At 48.4% G+C, this 22,864-nt stretch overlaps 1 protein-coding gene across 1 annotated transcript; it reads right to left on the bottom strand.

The window, feature by feature from the left end:
* Nucleotides 1-17,193: 17,193 nt before the first annotated feature.
* SPATA12 (spermatogenesis associated 12) lies at nt 17,194-18,083 on the bottom strand. The gene is given in 3 exon segments (XM_032290256.1): nt 17,194-17,674; nt 17,676-17,866; nt 17,869-18,083. Coding segments are annotated over 3 exon segments (786 nt in total). The 5' UTR covers nt 18,050-18,083; the 3' UTR covers nt 17,194-17,260.
* Nucleotides 18,084-22,864: the final 4,781 nt, after the last annotated feature.

Genomic DNA, 22,864 nt, shown 5'->3' with positions numbered 1-22,864 from the left:
TCACCTTCAGGATCAGGCCCCAGCTCTGCTGACTTTTTTTTTCTTTTAAGAGATAGGGTTTCTCCACATTGCCCAGGCTGGTCTCGAACTCCTGAGCTCAGGCGATCCTCCCGCCTCAGCCTCCCAAAGTGCTGACATTACAGATGTGAGCCATCGCTCCTGGCCTCTGCTACTGTTGCTGTGCCCCACTGACTGTCAAACTCTGCCCTAAGCCTCTCATCCACAGAGAGGCCCTACTTTAGAGGGTGGTGAATTAAACCGCACGATGAATGTAAAGTGCTACCTGTGCATTCCTGGCATGTAGTCCATGCTCAGTAAATGACAGTGTCCACAGGAGGACAGTGAGGGTTAACAAATAGCAAGGATGTAGAACGCAGGCTTTTGGCCATTGCCTGAGCAGGTTATAGTCTAAATTTGGGGTCTTGGGAGCATAATAGGTTGTTTTTTTTTTTTTTTTTTTGAAATGGAGTCTTGCTCCGTTGCCCAGGCTAGAGTGCAATGGGGCAATCTCCACTCACCACAACCTCCATCTCCCGGGTTCAAGCAATTCTCCTACCTCAGCCTCCTGAGTAGCTGGGATTACAGGCGTCCACCAATGTGGTTAGCTAATTTTTGTATATTTAGTAGAGATAGGGTTTCACCATCTTGGCTAGGCTGGTCTCAAACTCCTGACCTTGTGATTCACCTGCCTCGGCCTCCGAAATGCTGGGATTACAGGCTTGAGCCACTGCGCCCAGTGCATAATAGATTTTAAAAACTGGATTTTCCTTATTTACTTGTTCCTTCTCATACTTCACTGGGATGTTAATGTGCTTGGGGCCTACAACCCACCTCATTTGGGGGTCCCAAGGAAAACAGAGGGAGTAGTAGAAAACAAAACCCCCAAAGAAAACAGCTCTGAGGGAAGCATTGTTGGTTTCTGAGAGGAGGAAATTAGCACAAATTCTTGCCTCCTGACCTTCACATATCCTTCGTTTCTTCAGTTTAGAGTCACCCAGGCGGCTCCTTGTCATTTCTCGCATTGATTTCCTTTTCCCCCATACTCTCTGTCAATTCTTCTTTCCAGGAGTGACAAGTGCTTTACACACATCATCTCATTTATCTTCATGGCTGCTCTGTGAGGTGGCCAATCCCACTGTTCCTAACTGAGGCTCAGAGAGGCTCTAACTGACTTGCAATCCCACAGCTGGCTAATGGCAGAGCCAGGATATGAGCTGAGGCAAACCCTACCTGGCTTAGTAAAGCTCTAGCCAGCCACGTAGGGATAGACTCAAAAATGTGTGGTCAAAGACGAGAGCTTTCCCATAAAATGAATGGCAGAGAGGAAGTGATGATTGCCAGCCTCTGAATGTCAGCAGGGCTGGTTCCTGCTCTTAGTGCTCTTCGTGTTTTTTCTCACCATGACCCCCTATGGAGTGTACTATCAGCAGCCTCGTGTTTGATATTCTGAGGTCTAGAAATTGTATAGCTTTGCCAAGGGCACAAACAAGGAATTGGCAGCACTGGAGTTGAAGTCTGTCACTGAAGCATCATTATTCCTGATCAATAGGCTGCTCTGTCCCTCAGTAATAGTTTAAGTGGAAGGAAGAAGCTTGAGTGACCTGGTTCCTTTCTCATTGCAAAAATTGAGTATAAATCTGGTTCAAAGTTGAAGCAAATGGATCTCGTTAGGCAGACACTGCAATACATGAATTTTTCTTTCCTTTTCTTTCATTAAAACAAAAGTTGCAGCTGGGCTTGGCAGGGTGCACCTATAGACTCACCTACTCAGCAGGCTAAGGCCCCCAAAAATACAAATAGTTCAGGCAGGGTGACTTACACCTGTAATTTCAGCACTTTGGGTGGCCAAGACAGGAGAATCACTTCAGGCCAGGAGTTTAAGACCAGCCTGGGCAACAAAGCAAGAGGCCCCATCTTAACAAAAAAATTTAAAAATTTGCTGGGCATGGTGGTATGTGCTGGTAGTCCCAGCTACTCCAGAGGCTGAGGTGAAAGGATCACTTGAGCCCAGGAGTTTGAGGCTGCAGTGAACTATGATCACACCACTGCATTCCAGCCTGGGTGACAGAGCAAGATCCTGTCTCAAAAAAATTTAAGTTTAAATTAAAAAGTAGGCCAGGCGCGGTGGCTCAAGCCTGTAATCCCAGCACTTTGGGAGGCCGAGGCGAGTGGATCACGAGGTCAAGAGATCGAGACCATCCTGGTCAACATGGTGAAACCCCGTCTCTACTAAAAATACAAAAAATTAGCTGGGCATGGTGGCGCGTGCCTGTAATCCCGGCTACTCAGGAGGCTGAGGCAGGAGAATTGCCTGAACCCAGGAGGCGGAGGTTGCGGTGAGCCGAGATCGCGCCATTGCACTCCAGCCTAGGTAACAAGAGTGAAACTCCGTCTCAAAAAATAAATAAATAAATAAATAAATAAATAAATAAAAAAAAAAGTAAAACAACAAACAAAAAAATGTTGCAGCTAGTACTTTCTATTAGTGTTCTCTTGGGACAGCATGAGAAGCCCTCACTTGCGGGGCACGGTGGCTCACGCCTATAATCCCAGCACTTTGGGAGGCCGAGGCAGGCTGATCATGAGGTCAAGAGATTGAGACTATCCTGGCCAACATGGTGAAACCCCATCTCTACTAAAAATACAGAAATTAGCTGGGCGTGGTGGTGTGTCCCTGTAGCCCCAACTACTTGGGAGGCTGAGGCAGAAGAATCACTTGAACACAGGAGGTGAAGGTTGCAGTGAGCCGAGATCATGCCACTGCAGTCCAGCCTAGCAACAGAGCGAGACTCTGTCTCAAAAAAAAAAAAAAAAAGAAGCTCTCATTTTTACCATGATGTTAGAAAACTGTCTGTTTTTACAGCTGCCTAGAGTTCCGGCAGTCACCAGCATCTGTGGGGCCCTGCCACTGTCTTTGCTTTGTTTTAGAAATACCAGTATTACAGGAGCAAAGACCAATTTCCTCTTGCAGGCTCTAATTAGAAAAAAAATTTTTTTTGCTTTAGTTGAATAAAAACTACAGGTGATAAGCTAAGCAGGTGGAGGAGGGAGGAGACATAAAATATATCTTTGTAGTCCTAGGCACAGTGGGTCCTCAATAAATGTGTTTCCCACTCCTCCCTTAGCATATACTGTCCTCACTGTCCACAAGGAATGGAATCATAAGAGGCCCAAGAATAGGATAATTTAAAGGATGCAATGAAGGGGAAAGATGGACACAAACATAGTATGAGAACTTTTGCAATGACAAAATTCAAATGGGGCCATTGAGATTAAGGAAAAGAAATGGAAGGTCCATGAGCTTGGCTCCCTGGCCTCTTTCTGGAAGGGACCTTGCACCATCTTTGGCATTTGTAGATGATACAACTGCCTTAACAGGGTTAATTCCAAAGTATGTGCTGGGACACAGACATAGTGATGGACACAGTACATGCAGGACCCCTGCCCTCCTGACTCCACCTCTTCCTGTGTATAGAGTTGAGGGCAGGTCATCTAAATGTTCTGAAACTCAGTTTCTTCATCTGTAAGATGGGACTAATACCTACCACAAAGGGTGATTGTGAAGATTAAATGAGACAGAGTATATAAAGCACCCAAGGCTGTGCTCAGCAAGTGCCAGGTACTTAGTGAATAGTAGTTAATTATCCTGTGGTAGAGCAAGTCTGGTGCTCTTTGGGGGCCATATGGAGATGGGTGGGAGACAGTTCCATGCCCACAAGGAGCTTTAAGACAAGCACTTTGTTGGGTGCTAAGTTATAACATTTCTATCCGCTAAGAGAAGAGAGTGAGGCACGGTGGTTCATGCCTGTAATTCCAGCACTTTGGGAGGCTGAGGCAGCTGGATCATGAGGTCAGGAGATTGAGACCATCCTGGCCAACATGGCGAAGCCTTGTCTCTGCTAAAATACAAAATATTGGCCTGGCGTAGCACCACGTGCCTACAGTCCCAGCTACTCCGGAGGCTGGGGTAGGGGACTTGCTTGAACCCCAGGCGGCGGAGGTTGAAGTGAGCCAAGATTGCGCCGTTGCACTCCAACTTGGTGACAGAGCAAGACTCCGTCTCAGAAAAAAAAAAAAAAAAAAAAAAAAAAAGAGGAGAGGGTGGGTCCATGTTGCAGAGGTGAGGAGGTGAGGGTTGAAGAGGAACTTAATTTGGCAAAATTAAGACATTAGCTCTGGGGTTCCCAATAGCTGACCACACATGGCCTGCGACAGTTGACCATGCACCTTGAGATCTGCTAATGTCCCATTCCCCAGACTCCTTTTTTCCTGGTTGCCATTTAATCCTGATAGAGATGCATTTCTCAGGACTTGCTGCTGTAAGGTCTCTGTGCCAGCCGGATGACCACTATCTGCTCTGGATGTGAAGAAAGGCAGGGGTTGTTTCTCAAACCATCACTGCGAGGTCAGAGCAATTTTACAAGTTTTACAAGTTAGTGGAGGGAGATGGGAGATCAAATAATGCTCTTCCAGAATGAGATGGCTCTGCCTGGTCTTTTCCATTCTTGCTGGTCAGAGACATTCTGGGGAATGGGCAGGTATCAGCCTCAAAACAAACCATAGACTTTCCCTACCAAGTTGGGCAAGGCCAGGCCAGAGGAAACTTGTAGCAAGAAAGACAGGACCATGCCTGGCAGCTGAATGCCAATCCAGTCGGTCTTGCCTTTGGTTCTGTATCTCTGGAGGTAGACATGCTTCGATGTCCTGCACACCTGTGTATAATTGTGTATTATTATTCGTGAGATGATGATAATTAGCATTGCGATTAAAGTGGCGGCAGGCTTTGGTCTCAGGCATTTTAAACTTAGATCTCAGTCTGCCATTTTCTGTGTTTCCCTGGGCAGGTGGCTTGCCCTGTTTAGGACTTAGTTTCTCTATCTATACAACAGTTAATAGGGCGGGGCACAGTGGCTCACACCTGTAATCCCAGCGCCTTGGGAGGCTGAGGTGGGTGGATCACCTGAGGTCAGGACTTCGAGACCAGCCTGGCCAACATGTTGAAACCCTGTTTCTACTAAAAATACAAAAATTAGCTGGGTCTGGTGGCATTGCCTGTAGTCTCAGCTACTCAGGAAGCTGAGGTGGGAGGATCACTTGAGCCTGGGAGGTGGAGGTTGCAGTGAATTGAGATTGCACCATTGCACTCCAGTCTGGGTGACAGAGCAAAGCTCTGTCTCAAACCAACAAAACAGGTCAGGCGTGGTGGTTCACGCCTGTAATCTCAGCACTTTGGGAGACTGAGGTGGGCAGATCATGAGGTCAGGAGTTCGAGACCATCCTGGCCAATATGGTGAAACCTGTCTCTACTAAAAATACAAAAATTAGCCTGGTGTGGTGGAACGCACCTGTAATTCCAGCTACTTGGGAGGCTGAGGCAGGAGAATTGCTGGAACCCAGGAGGCAGAGGTTGCAGTGAGCCGAGATTGCACCACTGCACTCTAGCCTGGCAACAGAGCGAGACTCTGTCTCAAAAAACAAAACAAAATAAAACAAAAATACATTTAATAGTTCACTATACCTAACAGGGCTGTTGTGAGGTTTGAATGTGAGGCTGGGTGAAATTCTGGGCACAAAGTGTGGCACACGGAAAGCCCCTGTTCCTATAGGGATGAGTCATGCGGGCAGGTTAGGAGGTGCACAGTTATAAAATGGGATTTCCCCTGAATGTCTCCCTTGGCTCTGGCCTGGGTACCTTATGGCATAGCTAACTGAAATGGAATGCCTGCCTCTTGGAGGTCTCAGTTCCGCAGGGCAGCTGGGAATGGCCTTCAAGGGAGATGGGTACTTGATCAGATGTCACTTTCTGCTTGAAACCACCAGTGGCCCTGGAGGTGAATACCGAAGTTTTTCTGTGATGCCTTGCTGACCTCTCCTCTGTGTGTCCGTTCTTTCTCTGACCTTACCAGACTGTTGAAATTCTTCACTCCTGTGTTCCTGCGCTGGGTTCTTTGCATGTGCCGTTTCTTCTACCTGAATCACCCTCTCTCAGTCTCCATCCCTCCTTTGTAATCAGACCTTCCTGACCACTAAGCACCTCCAGTCTAGGTCATGACATGTGTCTTCAGGAACACTTAGCTTGTGTAATTAAGCGATGGAAGCTCTTGCCCACTAGAATTCTGCTCCATGAGGTCAGGCCTTAGCACTTGCAGAGGCCTTCCATCTGGACTGGACTCAGATTCTACTGCTTTAACCAGCTTGCACCCCACCCTACCACTGAGCAGCCACTGAGGCAAGTCACCTCATCTCCCTGGTTCTCAGTTTCCTCATCAGCCAGATGGGGGTAAAAAATGTACCTGCCTCATGGGGTTGCTGTGAGGATAAAGCGGGGGGCAGGGATAGCCCACTCAGTGCCTGGCACTTGACAAGTACTCAGAAGCATTACTATCTGCTTTAGCTGTCATTGTCATCAAGATAGGCAATAATAGTGAGTTCTTCTTTTTTCCTTCTTTGACAGGGTCTCACTGTGTCACCCAGGCTGGATTTGCAGTGGCGTGATCATGGCTCACTACAGCCTCAACCTCCTGGGCTCAAGTGATCTTCCCATTTTAGCCTCCTGAGTAGCTGGGACTGTAGGCATGCACCACCATGCCCAGCTGAGTTTTGTATTCTTCATAGACATGGGGTTTCATTATGTTGCCCAGGCTAGTCTTGAACTCCTGGGCTCAAGCAGTCTACCCACCGCGGCCTCTCAAAGCGCTAGGATTACAGGAACGAGCCACTCTGCCTGGCCAAGAAATAATGGTAGTACGTTTAAAAGGTTCCCTGCAGGAGAAAACTGCATCTGTGCCTCACTTTGCAAACTGAGACTCCCATCCGTTTACCATGATCCCAGAGTGGAGAACGACTGTGCTGGTTTATGAATTTCCCCCACAAGGCTCTGTCATCTCAAGGTTTTACACCCTGTGGTTCCTGTCTCCAGAATGGATAATAGCTTGCTATAGACATGGGTCTGATTAGTAGCACAAGCTATATCAGAATCACCCCTGTGTGTTGGATGCTTGCACTGGACAATGCCTGAGCTCCCCTCACCCTCCCAAAGGGCCTTTGGAGTTTAGGTCATGTCCCGCCTTGGGACAGGGCTCAAGTTGGATTTGAACTCAGGTATTTCCCACTCCACACCCTCTCTCTGTCCTTCCACTCCCCCGCTCAGCCTTGCTCCTCAGGTTTTCCTATAACCCAGATTATGAAAGCAGAAGGGACGTGCTCCCAAAGAAGCCTTTTAGTAGCAGTTGGAGAACATTGCTTAGGCCTGAACAATAAGACTGATGCCCAGAAGCGTCACCATCCCCTGGGTAAGACCACACCAGGTTAGTGCTGCTTCATCAACTCAACACTCCACACCTTTCAAATGCCAAGAAATGGGGGAGGGGGTGCACCTGTACAGTGCAGTGCTACAGGCAGAGAGTTGAATGTCTCTTCCAGTAATTTCACTTCTGGGATTTTATCTTTAGTAAACAACCAAAATGTGTGTTTACATTTGTTGTGCAAAGATTTCTGAGGCTAGATATGGCTCACGCCTGTAATCCCAGCACTTTGGGAGGCTGAGGTGGGTGGACTGCTAGAGGTTAGGAGTTCAAGACCAGCTTGGGCAACATAGCGAGACCCTGTCTTTACAAAAAAAATACAAAAATTACCTGGACGTCATTGGCGCACACCTATAGTCCCAGCTACTTGAGAGGCTGAGGTGAGAGGATCACTCGAGCCTGGGAGGTCAAGGCTATACTGAGCTGGGATCGTGCCACTGCACTCCAGCCTGGGCAACAGACCGAGACCCTGCCTTGAAAAAAAAGAAAAAATATTTCCAGGCTAGAAGTGGTGGCTGAAGGCTGTAATCCCCACTTTGGGAGGCCAAGGTGGGTGGATCACTTGAGGTCAGAAGTTTGAGACCAGCCTGGCCAACAGGGCGAAACCCCATTTCTACTAAAAAAAAAAAAACACAGGCTGGGCATGGTGGCTGACGCCTGTAATCCCAGCACTTTGGGAGGCTGAGGTGGGCTGATCAGGAGATCGAGACCATCTTGGCCAACACGGTGAAACCCTGTTTCTACTGAAATACAAAAAAATTAGCTGGGAGTGGCGGTGTGCACCAGCAGTCCCAGCTGCTCAGGAGGCTGAGTCAGGGGAATCGCTTGAACCCAGGAGGCGGAGGATGCCGTGAGCCGAGATCATGCCACTGCACTACAGCCTGGGTGACAGAGCAAGACTCTATCTCAAAAAAAAAAAAAAAAAAAATTAGCTGGGCATGGTGGCAGGTGCCTGTGATCCCAGCTACTCTGGAAGCTGAGGCACGAGAATCCTTGAACCCAGGAGGTGAAGGTTGCAGTGAGATCACACCACTGCACTGCAGCCTGTGCGACAGAGCGAGGCTCTGTCTCAAAAAACAAACAAAAGAATTTGTTACTAAGCATTATCCTGGTAATAAGAAATGAGGAACAAACCAAGTACCAGTCGGATTGATTATAAGAGGACACATGCATACAATGGGCTAAATGGTATTTAGCAATCATGTTGAGGAAGAGTATTTCATGACAAAGGGAAGAGTTCACAATATGTTAAATGAAAAATGAAGGACACAAACTAACAGTGGTTACCGCTTGGGGGTGTGATTGTGGGTGGGTTTTCTTACTCTTTGTACCTCTGGTATTTTTTTTTTTTTTTTTTGAGATGGAGTTTCGCTCTTGTTACCCAGGCTGGAGTGCAATGGCGCGATCTCGGCTCACCGCAACCTCCGCCTCCTGGGTTCAGGCAATTCTCCTGCCTCAGCCTCCTGAGTAGCTGGGACTACAGGCACGCACCACCGTGCCCAGCTAATTTTTTGTATTTTTAGTAGAGACGGGGTTTCACCATGTTGACCAGGATGGTCTTGATCTCTTGACCTCGTGATCTACCCACCTCGGTCTCCCAAAGTGCTGGGATTACAGGCGTGAGCCACTGCGCCCGGCCACCTCTGGTATTTTCTACATTGCTTTACAATGAGTAGTGTTACAGAAGCAGAGGGTTTTAAATGTAAGTTTACACACGACAGACATTCAGCAAGTGTGAAAGGTGTCAGGTGGTTACTAGGTGGCTGGGGCCTGTGGTCTCAAAGTCCCACCCTTGACGCTGGTTGTGCTTTCTCCTGCGGCTGCTTACCCCGAAGGTGCTACCCAGCCCCTTGCCCCGGCCTCTCTCCATGGCTTTTCTGCCTGGTGTCAGTCATAGCTTATCCTCAGCCCATCCAGGTGGGGGTCTCTTGCAGAAACCCTGGCTTCTCCAATTGATGATTTTGTGAAATAACTGCCCTGATCCCATCCTCGCCTTTTTTTTTTTTTTTTTTTTTGACATAAGGTTTCTCTGTCAGCCCAGGAGGTTGGAGTGCAGTGGTGTAATAGTGGCTTACTGCAACCCCAAACTGGGCTGAAGCAATCCTCCTACCTCAGCCTCCCGAGTAGCTGGGACTACAGGCATACAACATCACGCCCAGCTAATTTTTAAATTTTTGGTGGAGACAGGGATCTCACTTTGTTGCCCAGGCTGGTCTTAAACTCCTGGCTTCAAGTGATCCTCCCACCTTGGACTCCCAAAGTGCTGGGAGTACAGGTGTGGGCCACTGCCTATGGCCTTCTCATCCTGTGTTGTAGTTCGGGGAGAGGGAGCTGAACTCAGGAATGGGAATGGGTCCTTATGAATAAACCGACTATTTCGAGGAGAAAAGATGACTGACCATCAGAGGCTCTGAGAAAAGATGACTGACCATCAGAGGCTCTGAGAAAAGATGACTGACCCTCAGCGGCTTCTGGAGTCTTCAGTTTCCAAACTCTGTGGATAGCACCCACATTTCCTGCCTATCCCCTCTCTCACCCCAACAAAGGACGGTTTTTGGGTATATCATCTCTCCTACCACGGACTCTCAGTCTGAGTCTAGGAACGAAGTCCTCCCAAGCCCCAGGCCTGCCTTAGAGCTAAGCATGGCATGAACGGGAGAGCTGCCCATAGAAACCCTGTGGGTCAAATTGCTGTGTTGCTAATCTAAATATCCTGCTTGCAGATGTGTCCTGCTTTCTGGAAACCCTGAATTATAAAACAGAGGAAGTCAAGGCATTTGCCTTTAGTAATAATAAAAAGGCACATTGCCTCTGACTGTGTACAGGAGACTCACTCCCCGCATCATCTCTCACTCGGCAGCCAGTGTGATGTCTTCAAACTGTAGCTTCCATCCTATCGTGCCTCTGCCTGAACCTTTTGGTGGACAAGGTCTAATGTCTCCCCTTGGCCATCAAGGCCCCTCCAGCCTCCTTCTCCCCCTACCTCCCTGTCCATGGACTTGCAGAGTGTGGCCTATGCTCTTCCACCTCTGAGCTTCCACACTTTGTCTTCTCACCCTTCTCCTGCTTGATTCCCTGCCTTGTCAGGGCTCAGCCCAAGCCCCCTTTTCACAGGAGGCCTCCCCTCTGCCTGGCCAGTGCTTCTTCCAGGTGTCTGTCACCATGTCCTGCCCCCTAGCCGCCTGGTGAGGGGTCAGTCGACTATCTCCCTCATCAGCTCATACCCTCCATGAGGTCAGGGACTGTGTCTATCTTGGTATCCTAGTTACTGCTGTCCCCCAAGCCTAACAAAGTGTATGGCATGTAGTAGATGCTCAAATAATTGCTAAATTGAATCTAATGCAAAGAAAACTTTTCTCTTTGACAAGGCTGCCTGGGTAGAGCACCAGGTATTGGCTGGTAGATCCGAAGCAACTGCCAAGCTCAGATGAGGGAGCAAGGACTTCAGAGGGAGGAGAAGCCCTTTGCTTAATAAATACAATTACTTGATAAACATGGCTGGTTGCTGTATGGATCTTGTGCATTAGGGAGGAAGGAGAATGACAAAAGGGTTCTTGGGGAAAAGGTTGAGGACTAGGGGTCTGGACACAGCAGTTGTCCTTAGAAATGGAGTACTGGGGAGAGTGTTCCCTGAACAGGAAACTGGTGGGCCATAATACATTGGGTCTGGAGTCAAGGAACCCTCTAGAAGCTGTAGTGGGATGAAGCTGCAGCTGTTGGAATACAAGTTGGTTTGCTCAAGATGCCCAGTTTCTGGCCCAAAAAGAGGGCTGCAGGCCAGGAAGAGGCCACCCAGCACTGCGGGGCTAAGCACCTGCAACAGAAAGCAGAGGTTGCTGCAAAGTCAATCTGGAAGATCTGTATCCCAGCAGCTGCTGTCAGGACAGGTGGCCTCCCAGGGAGCTCTCAACCCTCATCCACCTCCTGCACCTGGGGAAGAGCCTTAGTACCTTGGACTGATGCTCTTGCCTCTGTAAACAGGGGCCAGACTGTGATCCTTGGGCTCTGGGGGCTGGCTTCACCTCGCTGAACGATTTCTTCATTTGAGAAGTGGGCCTCACAGACCCTACACCTTAAAGGCTGTCATTAATGTTAATTTCCATCAAGCACCTATAATGCACCGCTGACACCACATGTGAGCAACTGATGAATTTTTGATTTTTAGCGTCAGGGTTTACACTTTGAGTCCAGTAACTACAGTCTAGGGCACTCTTTATTTCTGATTTTAATAGGTGGTGAGGACCTTAGGCGTTCATCTGTTGAATGAATAAATGTCTGCAGAAACCCGTTTTAGAGTCCCATGTTTATTTCCGCATGCTCGACCCAGGCCTTTCAGGCTCGGCGTCCACCTGCAAGCCGGCGACTGAGAGCCTGCTGGGCGCCGGGGTTCATGCACCTCGAGGCTCCTCCTCATTCTCACCTCCACCGTCGAGGAAAGCGAGGTTTGGGCAAGACCTGACACGCCCAAGATCAGCCCAGCGGTGGGAGTGGGGGCTCCGTGTGCAAGCTCTGGTCCCCGCCCGCTAGGGCAGCCTCTCCCACACTGGCACGAGAGTACCGTCCCACTCGGGTACCCGGCCCTCGACCTGCCCTCGGGGTTTCCGCGGCGCGTTCTCTTGAGGGAGCGAGGGCGAGGACTGTTTACCCCTCCTCGGACTCGCTCAATTATCTCCGCCTGAATCTGGTTTAGGCGGCGGCGGGGGCGGGACGTCCTGGGGTCCCCACTCTCCTCTTTCGGGCCTTCCCGCAGACCCAGGCCGGGCTTGGAGAGCGGGGGTGCCGAGCGGTACCGTGGCCACTTCCAAGTCCTGAGCCTCCCCGCTGCGGCACCCGCTGGGGTCCCCAGCCCGCCTCCAGCCCACGTGGACGGCCCGGCCTCCCCGCCCCCGACCCCGCCCCGCCCCGGGGAGCCGCTGCCGCAGCTGCAGCCGCTCAGCGCTCCAGCCGGGAGAAGCCAAACCAGCGCCAGGGCCGAGGTGAGTGCGGGAAGCAACCGGGATCCCCACTCCCCTTCTAGAGCCTCCCTGGCTGGACGCCCCTTTGGCAGGACACCCTCGCTAGATCCCCCGGAGTGGGACCCTCTTCCGGGCTGGTCCCTCCTTTGCCCCAGTCTCCCGAGCTGGACCCCCCACTCCCACCTCCGAGTTACCCTGCCAGGTCTCGGCGTCCCCGGCGGGCCCTGAGGGCTCCCTGGTCTGGGGTACGCCGAGCGCACGGGGGCGCACTGGGCGCAGCGCAGGTGGGCAGTGCCACAGCCAGCCCCGACCAGCCGCCGCTCCTGCTGGGGACCCTGACTCTGGTCCCCGGGTAGCCCCTGGAGCGAAAATTCCCGGAGCCACTTCCGGGGAGGGAGGCACCACCTGTCCTGGGACGCGCCCCTTTCGCCCAACTTTCTTCTCCAGCCCCGCGGGGCACCCGCAGGTCAGCGTCGCTTCGGGCGCTGCTCGTGGCGGATCACAGGGCCGCGGGTCACTTCGCGGCGGGGGAGCCGGACCAGCCTGCTTGAGGCCCTTGTCCCGGCGGCTGCATCTTTTAAACCGAGCGGCCAGAAGATCCCGGGATAGGACGCCAGGGTGGCGGACGCCGAGGGGTTAAGGTCAACGTGGGTGCCAGAGACGGGTGAGCATTTTCTGAGGCTGGAAGCTGATCGAACCGGGTGGAAACGGGTTCCCCTGGGCTTTGCGGTGGTGAAGAGCTGCTCTCGCACTATCGGCGGACTCATCTTGTGCTTGAATGTCGCGGAAACAGAGCGCCTTGTTCCTAGAGGACTCGGCTTGCTGGATTTATTCCCTGGCCCAGGTTTGCTTCTCGCACTCGGCGAGAACGGGAGAACTGCCAGACGGTAGTTGTCCTTGAATGTACCGGTAGAAACTTATTTTTAAGCGTTTCGTGCACTACCAGGTACAACCACTCTCTTCCCTGGGGTGTGGAAGAGGAGAACTTCGCTGGGTCTTTGTCTTAGCTATGTAGTCCTCGGCAAGTTACTTCCTTTATCTATGCCTCAGTTTTCTCATCTATAAAATGGGGATGACAGTACAAACCTTAAATAGCTGTATAGGGATAAAGTGCTTGAAATACTGACGGAGACAGGGTAAATCCTCTGTGTTAGCTGCTCTTGTGATTATTATCACTGCCATCTGACAGCGCGTGCACAGCCTGAGCTTCTCAATGAGGTGGGTTTCCAGGCTGTTGCTCCTTCCCCTTCTAGTACGGAGCTGGTGGTGTTTCCACAGAAGACATGGTGTTCCCTTCCGCACTGGGAAATTTGAGCTTTGCTGTAATCCCTCCTATGGCTAACCAGCCTTGTGCAAAGTATATCTTAGAATGTGGGATTAGAGATGACCTTTGTCAAGGACATTGTTGGGAAATGGGGTCTTGTACCTTCTCTGGAAGCTCTAGGGTGTGATTGGGTGTTTGCCTCTTGCGGGGGAGGGACTGGTAGATTCCACTTGATTCTTTTAGACCTTGTGTCCCCTGACAGGCTGACACTGTCTAGTCTCTGTGAGTGTGGGAGTGTATTTAAGGGTCCAGGGACCTGATCTTGTCTCCTTCTCCCCCATTCATTCATCTCTAGCAGATTGCTCCTCCCATCTGTAGCTTCCCTGAGCTGCGCCCATTTGGTGTCTTTCTTCTTGGCAATTTAGTTTCTCTCTTCTGGAACTCCACAAATAAGAGTTCTAAACATGGAGCCCTAGGGAACCTCTTGAAATGTACACGAGGCTCTTGAAGCACAGTTGTTTATTTTTCCAGAGGTTTCCCCTTACATTGTATTCTCCATGAGTCCAGTGCCCCAGAAAAGTGAACTCTGAACTGCTGGTAGGGACGTGCAAGTTCTTGCTCCCAGTTACATCTCAAGTCCCTAAAAATTGGGGGCTGCCCTTTGGGCTCCCTCCCAGAACACACTTTTCAGTGGGCAACACAGGTCAGCCTTGACTTGATTAATTAGGGGAAAGAGAGGCAGGCTGTGAGGTTAGGGACGGTTGGCCTGTGGTGAGGCCTTTAGGCTGGGATGCAATTCATGAAAATTTGAGTTCAGGTTTTCAGAAGACTTCTCAAGACCTTTGCTCCTGCTGTTCCCTTTACCTAGCATGCTTTTCCATCACTTCTTCCATGTCAGGAATTTTCTTGCTCTTTTGCTCAGATGTCTTCCCTTTACAGATGGTTTTTCCAACCACTCTGTCCAAAGCAGCTCCTTCCCCCATTAGTTTCTGTCACACTCTTTCATTATATTTTATTCATAGAGCTTGCCTGAGATGATCTTATTAATGCATTGATTTCTGCACTGTATGCATCCACCCAGAAGAATGCAAAATTTAAGAGGGCAGAGGTGTGTTGTCCTGTTCATTACTGACTCCTGGCTCATGGCATATGGCAGGTGCCCAATAACTATCCTGAGTGAATGAACACCCATTGACTGAAGTGAGAAAAAAAGAAGAAAGAAAATTAAATATTGGACCCATTTTCTTAATGGTTTATAAAAATATTCTTTAATATCGTATCACTTCACTTGCACAGGTTGAAACTCAAGTGAAAATGAGATGTTTTGGAGGGGATTACAGGTGCTCACCACCACACATGGCTAATTTTGTATTTTTAGTAGAGATGGAGTTTTGCTGTGTTGGTCAGGCTGGTCTTGAACTCTTGACCTCAGGTGATCTACCTACCTTGGCCTCCCAAAATTCTGCAATTACAGGCATGAGCCACTGCACCTGGCCGAAAAAAAAATTTTTTTTGAGAGAGAGTCTCACTCTGTCATCCAGGCTGGGGTGCAATGGTGTGCAATGGTCTAGGCTCACTGCAACCTCAACCTCCACCTTGAATCACCAAGTTCAAGTGATTCTCCTGCCTTAGCCTCCCAGGTAGCGGGGATTACAGGCATCCGCCACCATGCCTGGATTATAGGCACCCACCACCACACCTGGCTAATTTTTGTATTTTTAGTAGAGATGGGTTTCACCATGTTGGCCAGGCTGGTCTCTATTGATCTCCTGACCTCATGATTCACCCACCTTGGCCTCCCAAAGTGCTGGGATTACAGATGTGAGCCACTGCGCCTGGGCTGAAAATGAGATTTTTAATATATGCATCTAATCTATTGAGTCAGTTCAAGTTTCTTCATGGAATAGTACCAGCATGGTAGGTGGAGTGGGGTCTGCTGTGGAGACGTTTTGTGACAAGCTTTGCTTTCTTCTTTACCTTGATGAAAATTGTTTATTCAGTTATAAAAATGGGTACACATTTCTTTTTCTTTTTTGAGTTAGGGTCTTGCTCTGTCGCCCAGGTGGCATGCAGTGGCGTGATCTTGGCTCACTGCAACATCCGCTTCTCAGGCTCAAGCGATTCTCCTACCTCAGCCTCCCGAGTAACTGGAACTATGGGCACGCAACACCATGCCTAACTAATTTTTGTATTTTTTATAGAGATGGGGGTCTCACCATGCTGCCCAGGCTGGTCTCGAATTCCTGGGCTCCAGTGATCACCTGCCTCGGCCTCTCATAGTGCTGGGATTACAGGCATGAGCCACCATGCCAGGCCCATTTTTATTTTCTTAGGGAAAAAAGACTGGCAAGACTGTTACTAATTGAGGTAATATCTACACGTGTCTTAGCCACTTAGCTCATTTATTTCATTTATTCCAAAACATATATGGAGAGAGGGCTACTCTGTGCCAGGCATTGCCCTGGTGCTGACCACACAGCAGTCAAGGAAACTGACAGCATTCCTTCCTTGTGGAGTTTCCATCCCAGTAGTGGAGATGGACAGTAACAACAGAGATCAGTAATAAGCTGTGAGGGGGAGTGGCCAGCGTAATGGAGATGAAGCTGGGGAAGGAGATCCAGAGTGATGGGATGGAGGCAGAGCTGGCTTCCATCCAAGGAGGTCTCTCTGACGAGGTAGCATTGGGGCAGAAACTCAGACGAATGAAGAAGCAGCCTCATTCCATGCATATGCAGCCCAAGGTTGTGGTCAAACTCCCCAGTGTGGCCAGTCACCTCTTGAGCACTGGACGTGTTCTATCTCACTGCAGAAGGGGAGGGAAATGAGGCAATGCAGGCAGAACTCTCCTCCTGTCACCCAGGTCCTGGCAGGTGGCTGGAGTAAGATCTTGGCATTGTGTGCTCTGATTGTCAACTAGAAGGCTGGTACCTACCTTACAGGGTGAGACCTGACCGATGATGTGTTCTGAAACTGCCACCTGGGAATGAACATGAGCCTAGGGGTCACTACTGGAGTTATAATCCTGCACATTCTAAGACTTGCTCCACTGTACCTTCCCTAGCGGTGGACTCCTTCCTCTTCTGTGTCATTTGATTACCTCACCTTATCACCTAGTGGCACTCACGTAAAGGGAAAGTAGTTACTTAGTGGGCTTTGACAGAAACAACGAGATGGGCCGGGCACGGTGGCTCACACCTGTAATCCCAGTACTTTGGGAGGTCAAGGTGAGTGGATCACCTGAGGTTGGGAGTTCGAGAACAGCCTGACCAACATAGAGAAACCCTGTCTCTACTAAAAATACAAAATTAGCTAGGTATTGGTGGGTGCTTGTAAATCCTAGCTACTCAGGAGGCTGAGGCAGAAGAATTGCTTGGAGTCAGAGGTTGTGGGGAGCCGAGATCCCACCATTGCACTCCAGCTTTGTCAACAAGAGCAAAACTGTCTTAAAAACAAAAAAGCCCAAAGAAATGAAAATGTATAGGATTGGCGATCAGGAGATGCATGCTTCCCACTCTTGCCATTGATTGATCGATTGCTTGATCAATTGATGTCATTTAATACAGTGTAAGGTTCCCGGGGGGCTAAGAGTATGAGATCTGGATTGTGTGACCTTGTGCAAGTAACTTAGCCGTTCTGAGTCTTGATTTCTTTATCTGTGATATTGGGGAAGTGGTGCAACAGGGAGGCTTCTTGGAAAAAGTGATGTCTAAGAAGATGCAGAAAGGAATGGCTACGAGTCACCCCCAGGGTGGAAGGGAGAACATAGCACACGCAAAGGCCCAGACAAACAGCTGCCAGACTTTCATAGGATTCTCATTGATTACAGCTGTGTTGGAGTATACTGTAGAGAGGGACCTGACAAAGCCCTCAATAAATGTCAGTTGGTTTGAATGGCTGCACCCTGTGCTGCCGGGCTCAGCACCTATATCCTCGTACAGCTTCCACAGCCATCCTGTGGCACAGGTCCTCTCATTATCCCCAACTTCCATATCAGGAAATTGAGGTGTGGAGTTATGAATAACTTGCTCACAACTGCCTTGCTGTATCAGGAGAGCTAGAGGTGAAGAAGGTCTTCCCAGATTTATTTGGGATGCAGCAATGTCAAGAGAGATGGCTGTTTGTAAATATCTCTGACAGGTCTCGCTTTGGTTGCACATCCCCATGAAATGTCAGTTCTAGGAGGGCAGAGGCTGCTCCTGGCAGAATACCTGGACCCTGGCATAATGCTGGTACACAGTGGGGTTTGTTGGGATGCTGGGTGGGTGACCCAAGGCCTCTGGGTAGCCATGGAACAAGTCTGGAAGAGCCTAGTGCTTTCATTTCCCAGATGTCTCCTGATTTTCCAAGGTGGACCTGCAAGTCAAGGCAGAACTGGACATGGGGCCCAAGTCAAAACCCGAATGCTCCAGAAAAGGAGGCAGGGGCACTTGGCTGGAGTCGATCCCTGAGGGACATGCAACGCTCTTGCAACCTGGCTGCTGAGTGCACTGTTCTGATTCATCTTCAGCCACACACCCCACCATCATCCTGGATGCTCTAACAGAGCCAGACCCCACAGTCACCCAGATACTGCAGAGCTTCACATCTTTGCTCCTGCTGTTCCCACTACGTGGGGTGCTCGTTCATGCGTGGCCACTTTCACAGCTTCCCACACTGCCCACCTCCAGTGGCTTTCTCCCTCTTTCCTTTCTTTTTGGCTAGAGACATAAAGAAGAAATCCTGATTATATTCTTATTGAACACAGATATAAACATATCGGAAGTTGTAGAGTAAAAAATAATTGCAGGTATAATATGCTGAGATTTAAAAAAAAAAAAAAAAAAAAAAAGAAAATATTTCCACCTTTCCCATCCCAGGCTTGCTTCCAGAGAGAATGCTTGTGATCGGCTGGGCACAGATTTCTCTTGCTTTTTGTTTACAGGCATGGGTACCTGTGAGTATCTTTAAAAACTAACAGTGGGCTTATTTTGTATGTATTGCTTACCAACTAATGTTTTTCTTTTTCTATTTATTTATTATTTAGAGATGGAGTCTCACTCTGTTGCCTAGGCTGGAGTGCAGTGGTGCAATCTCGGCTCACTGCAACTTCTGCCACCTGGGTTCAAGCAATTCTCCTGCCTAAGCCTCCTGAGTAGCTGGGATGACAGGCACTTGCCACCGTGCCGGGCTAATTTTCATATTTTTAGTAGAGATGGGGTTTCACCATGTTGACCAGACTGGTCTTGAACTCTTGACCTTATGATCCACCTGCCTTGGCCTCCCAAAGTGCTGGGATTATAGCCGTGAGCCACTGCATCTGGCCTCTTTTTATTTTTATTCTTTATTTTATTTTAATTTCATTTTTTGAGACAGAGTCTTACTCTGTTGCCCAGGGTGGATTTCAGTGGTGGCATCTTGGCTCAATGCAACCACTGCCTCCTGGGTTCAAGTGATTCTCGTGCCTCAGCCTCCCTAGTAGCTGGGACTACGGTTGTGTGCCACCACACCTGGCTGATTGTTTTGTACTTTTGGTAGAGACAGGGTTTTGCCATGTTTCCCTGGCTGGTCTTGAACTCCTGAGCTCGAGCAACCCTCCCGCCTCAGCCTCCTGAAGTGTTGGGATTACAGGCGTGAGCCTCTGCACCTGGCCTATCCATATATATTTTTTAATTCTTTATTTGGCCTGGACAGTGCTAACAAATAATGTTTTCCCATTTAGTTATGTCCAAGAGTGTTTTCCTTGTCCATATATATTTCTCCTCTCTTACCTACCCTGGCTCTCCCCTCCCCAGGGAAGAGTATAGAAACTTCTATGGATGTGTGGTTTTATTTCTCTTGAAAATATGCCTAGCAGTGGAATTGCTGGGTATATGGTAACTCTATATTTAACATTTTGAAGAACTGTCAAACTGTTTCCAAAATGGCTGCAGTGTTTTACAATCCCATCAGCAGTGCATGAGGGTTCCATTTTCTCCACACCCTCATCAACACTTGTTATTATCCATCTTTTGATTATTGCCATCCTAAATGGGTATGAAGTGACATCTCACTGTGACTTTGATTTGCATTTCTCTGATGGCTAATGATGTTGTCCATTCTTTCATGTGCCTATTGGCCATTTGTATATCTTCTTTGGAGAAATGTATATTTGGTGTTTTATCCTTTTGTAAATTGGGTTATATGTCTCTTTTTATTGAGTTGTAAGAGTTCTTTATATATTCTGAATTTTAGTCCCTTATCAGCTATGATTTTTAAATATTTTTTGCCCATTCTGTGAGTTGTCTTTTCACTTTTCTGATAGTGTTTTTTGAAGTACCAGGTTTTAATTTTGGTGAAGTTCAACTTATCTATTTTTCTTGGGTTGCCTGTGCTTTTGGTGTCATATCTAAGAAACCTTTGCCTAATGCAAGGTCATGAAGACTTACGCCTATATATGTATTTTTTTTTTTTTTTTTTAGATGGAGTTTCACTCTTTCACCCAGGCTGGAGTGCAGTGGTATGATCTCAGCTTACTGCAAACTCTGCCTTCTGGTTTCAAGTGATTCTCCTACCTCAGCCTCCCAAGTAGCTTGGATTACAGGTGCCTGCCACCATGCCCAGCAATTTTTGTATTTTTAGTAGAGACAGGCTTTCACCATGTTGGTTAGGCTGGTCTTGAACTCCTGACATCGTGATCCACCAACCTCAGCCTGCCAAACTGCTGGGATTACAGGCATGAGCCACTATGCCAGCTGCATGCCTATATATTCTTATAAGAGTTTTATAGTTTTAGCTCTTAGATTTAGAACTTTGATCCATTTTGAGTTGATGTTTGTATGTGGTGTGAGGGTAGGGGTCCAGCTTCATTTTTTTGCATATGGAAATCCTGTTGTCCCCGCACCATGTGTTGAAAAGACTCTTCTTCCCGATTAAATTGTCTTGACACTCTTGTCAAAAATCAATTTACTATAAACGTAAGCATTTATTTCTGTACTGTCTGTTTTAGTCCGTTCATCTATATGTCTATCCTTATACCAATATTGCTGTCTGTACTGTCTTGACTACTATAGCTTTGTAGTAAGTTTTGAAATTAGGAAGTACAAGTCCTTCAACTTTGTCCTTCTTTTTTTTTTTTTTTGAGACAGCTTCTTGCTCTGTCACCCAGGTGTGCAGTGGCACAATCACAGCTCACTGTAGCCTTGACCTCCTGGGCTCAAGAAATCCTCCCACCTCAGCCTCCCAAGTAGCTGAGGTGGGAGGATTGCTTGAGTACAGATGTATGTAACCACACCCAGCTAATTTTTAAATTAAATTTATTATTATTATTTTTTAGCCACGGGGTCTGGCTATGTTACCCAGGCTGTTCTCAAACCCCTGGGCTCAAGCAATCCTCCCACCTTGGCCTGCCAAAGTGCTGGGATTACAGGTGTGAGCCACTGTGCCCAGCCTGTCCTCCTTTTTCTAGATTATTTTGGCTATTCTGGATCTCCCTATGAATTTTGGGATCAGCTTGTTAGTTTCTGCAAAAAGGCAGCTGAGATTTTGATGGACTTTGTATTGACTCTGCAGATCACTTGGGGAGTTTTGCCATCTTAGCAATATTAAGTATGGAACCTGATTTCCTTTTTGCTGGGGCTATTGCTCAATCAGCTTCCCTATTCATTGGGTCTTCTGAGTAGGCATTCTGAGACCCATCCATCAAACTGCACAGACAAAAATCCAGGGATGTAAGCACCTCTATTCCTTGTGGAAGAAAGTAACACAGTATATTATTGTGTCTAATTTAAGGCTTGGATAAGACATTTAACTCCTGAATTTGTGAAATGGGAGTGCATCTGGCGCTGGTCACACATATGACAGATCAGGCTTTGCTTCGCGCTGAGGATGGGATAGAGATCTCTAAGATACTCCCATAACCCCTTGCTTCATGCCTTGAGAAATGTGGTGGGAATTGGGAGCCCCCACCGCCCTGGAGGCACCAGGTGGTGGTAGGAGAATTGGAGCCAGGCTCCATTTTAACTTGTTTTATCTGTTGGGTAAAGGGATAGGATTTCAGTTGGGGAAAGAGTTCTACTAAAATAATCTTTGCTCCTCCTCACCAATTCACTCACATCATAGTTTGAAGAATGGAATAAAAATAAAAAGGGAGTGGCCGGGCGCGGTGGCTCAAGCCTGTAATCCCAGTACTTTGGGAGGCCGAGGCGGGTGGATCACAAGGTCAAGAGATCGAGACCATCCTGGTCAACAAGGTGAAACCCCGTCTCTACTAAAAATACAAAAAATTAGCTGGGCATGGTGGCGCGTGCCTGTAATCCCAGCTACTCAGGAGGCTGAGGCAGGAGAATTGCCTGAACCCAGGAGACGGAGGTTACGGTGAGCCGAGATCGCGCCATTGCACTCCAGCCTGGGTAACAAGAGCGAAACTCCATCTCAAAAAAAAAAAATAAAATAAAAAATAAAAAAAAATAAAAAGGGAGTAATATCACATATTAGAACTTTAGTTTAGGCCAGGTGCAGTGGCTCACACCTGTAATCCCAGCACTTTGGGAGGCTGAGGTGGGAGCATTGCCTCAGACCAGGAGTTTGCAGCCTGGGCAGCAAAGCGAGATTCTATTTCTACAAAAAATTTAAAAATTAGGTGGGGCGCAGTGGCTGATGCCTGCAATCCCAGCATTTTGGGAGGCTGAGGCAGGCAGAACACAAGGTCAGGAGTTGGAGATCAGCCTGGCTAACATGGTGGAACCCTGTCTCTACTAAAAAAAATACAAAAATTAGCCAAGCATGGTGGAGTGTGCCTGTAATCCCAGCTACTCAGGAGGCTGAGGCAGGAGAATTGCTTGAACCTGGGAGGTGGAGATTGCAATGAGCTGAGATTGCACCATTGCACTCCAGCCTGGGCGATAGAGCAAGACTTCATCTCAAAAAAAGAAAAGAAAATTCGTTGACTGTGGTGGCACATGTCTGTAGTCCCACATACTTGGGAGGCTAAGGTGGGAGGATAGTTTGAGCCCAGTTGTTTGAGGCTGCAATGAGCTGTGATCACACTACTGCACTCCAGCCTGGCGACGGGGCAAGATCCTGTCTCAAGAGAAAAAAAAGCTTAGTTTACACCCCGACATGTACTTATGTGTTCCAGATGTAATGCTCTGGCACAGCACATACATGATTTTATTTTCGAGAAAAAATAAAAAATGAAGTGCCTATATTTGTATCACTTGGAATCTTGTTCTCGAAGCTTAAAGAACAACCTGGGAAACTACCCTTGAAACTTCAAATTCATTTCTACCTCAACTCAGCTGGGGTGAGGAGCTCCCATTTTAAACAAACAATACATACGTGTGTGTGTGTGTGTGTGTGTGTGTGTGTGTGTGTGTGTGTGTGTG

Source organism: Sapajus apella, unplaced genomic scaffold (assembly GCF_009761245.1).
Source record: "Sapajus apella isolate SASKATOON/1434 unplaced genomic scaffold, GSC_monkey_1.0 scaffold23, whole genome shotgun sequence".
Taxonomy (NCBI): Eukaryota; Metazoa; Chordata; class Mammalia; order Primates; family Cebidae; genus Sapajus; species Sapajus apella.
This window is presented reverse-complemented; position numbering and strand designations above follow the sequence as displayed.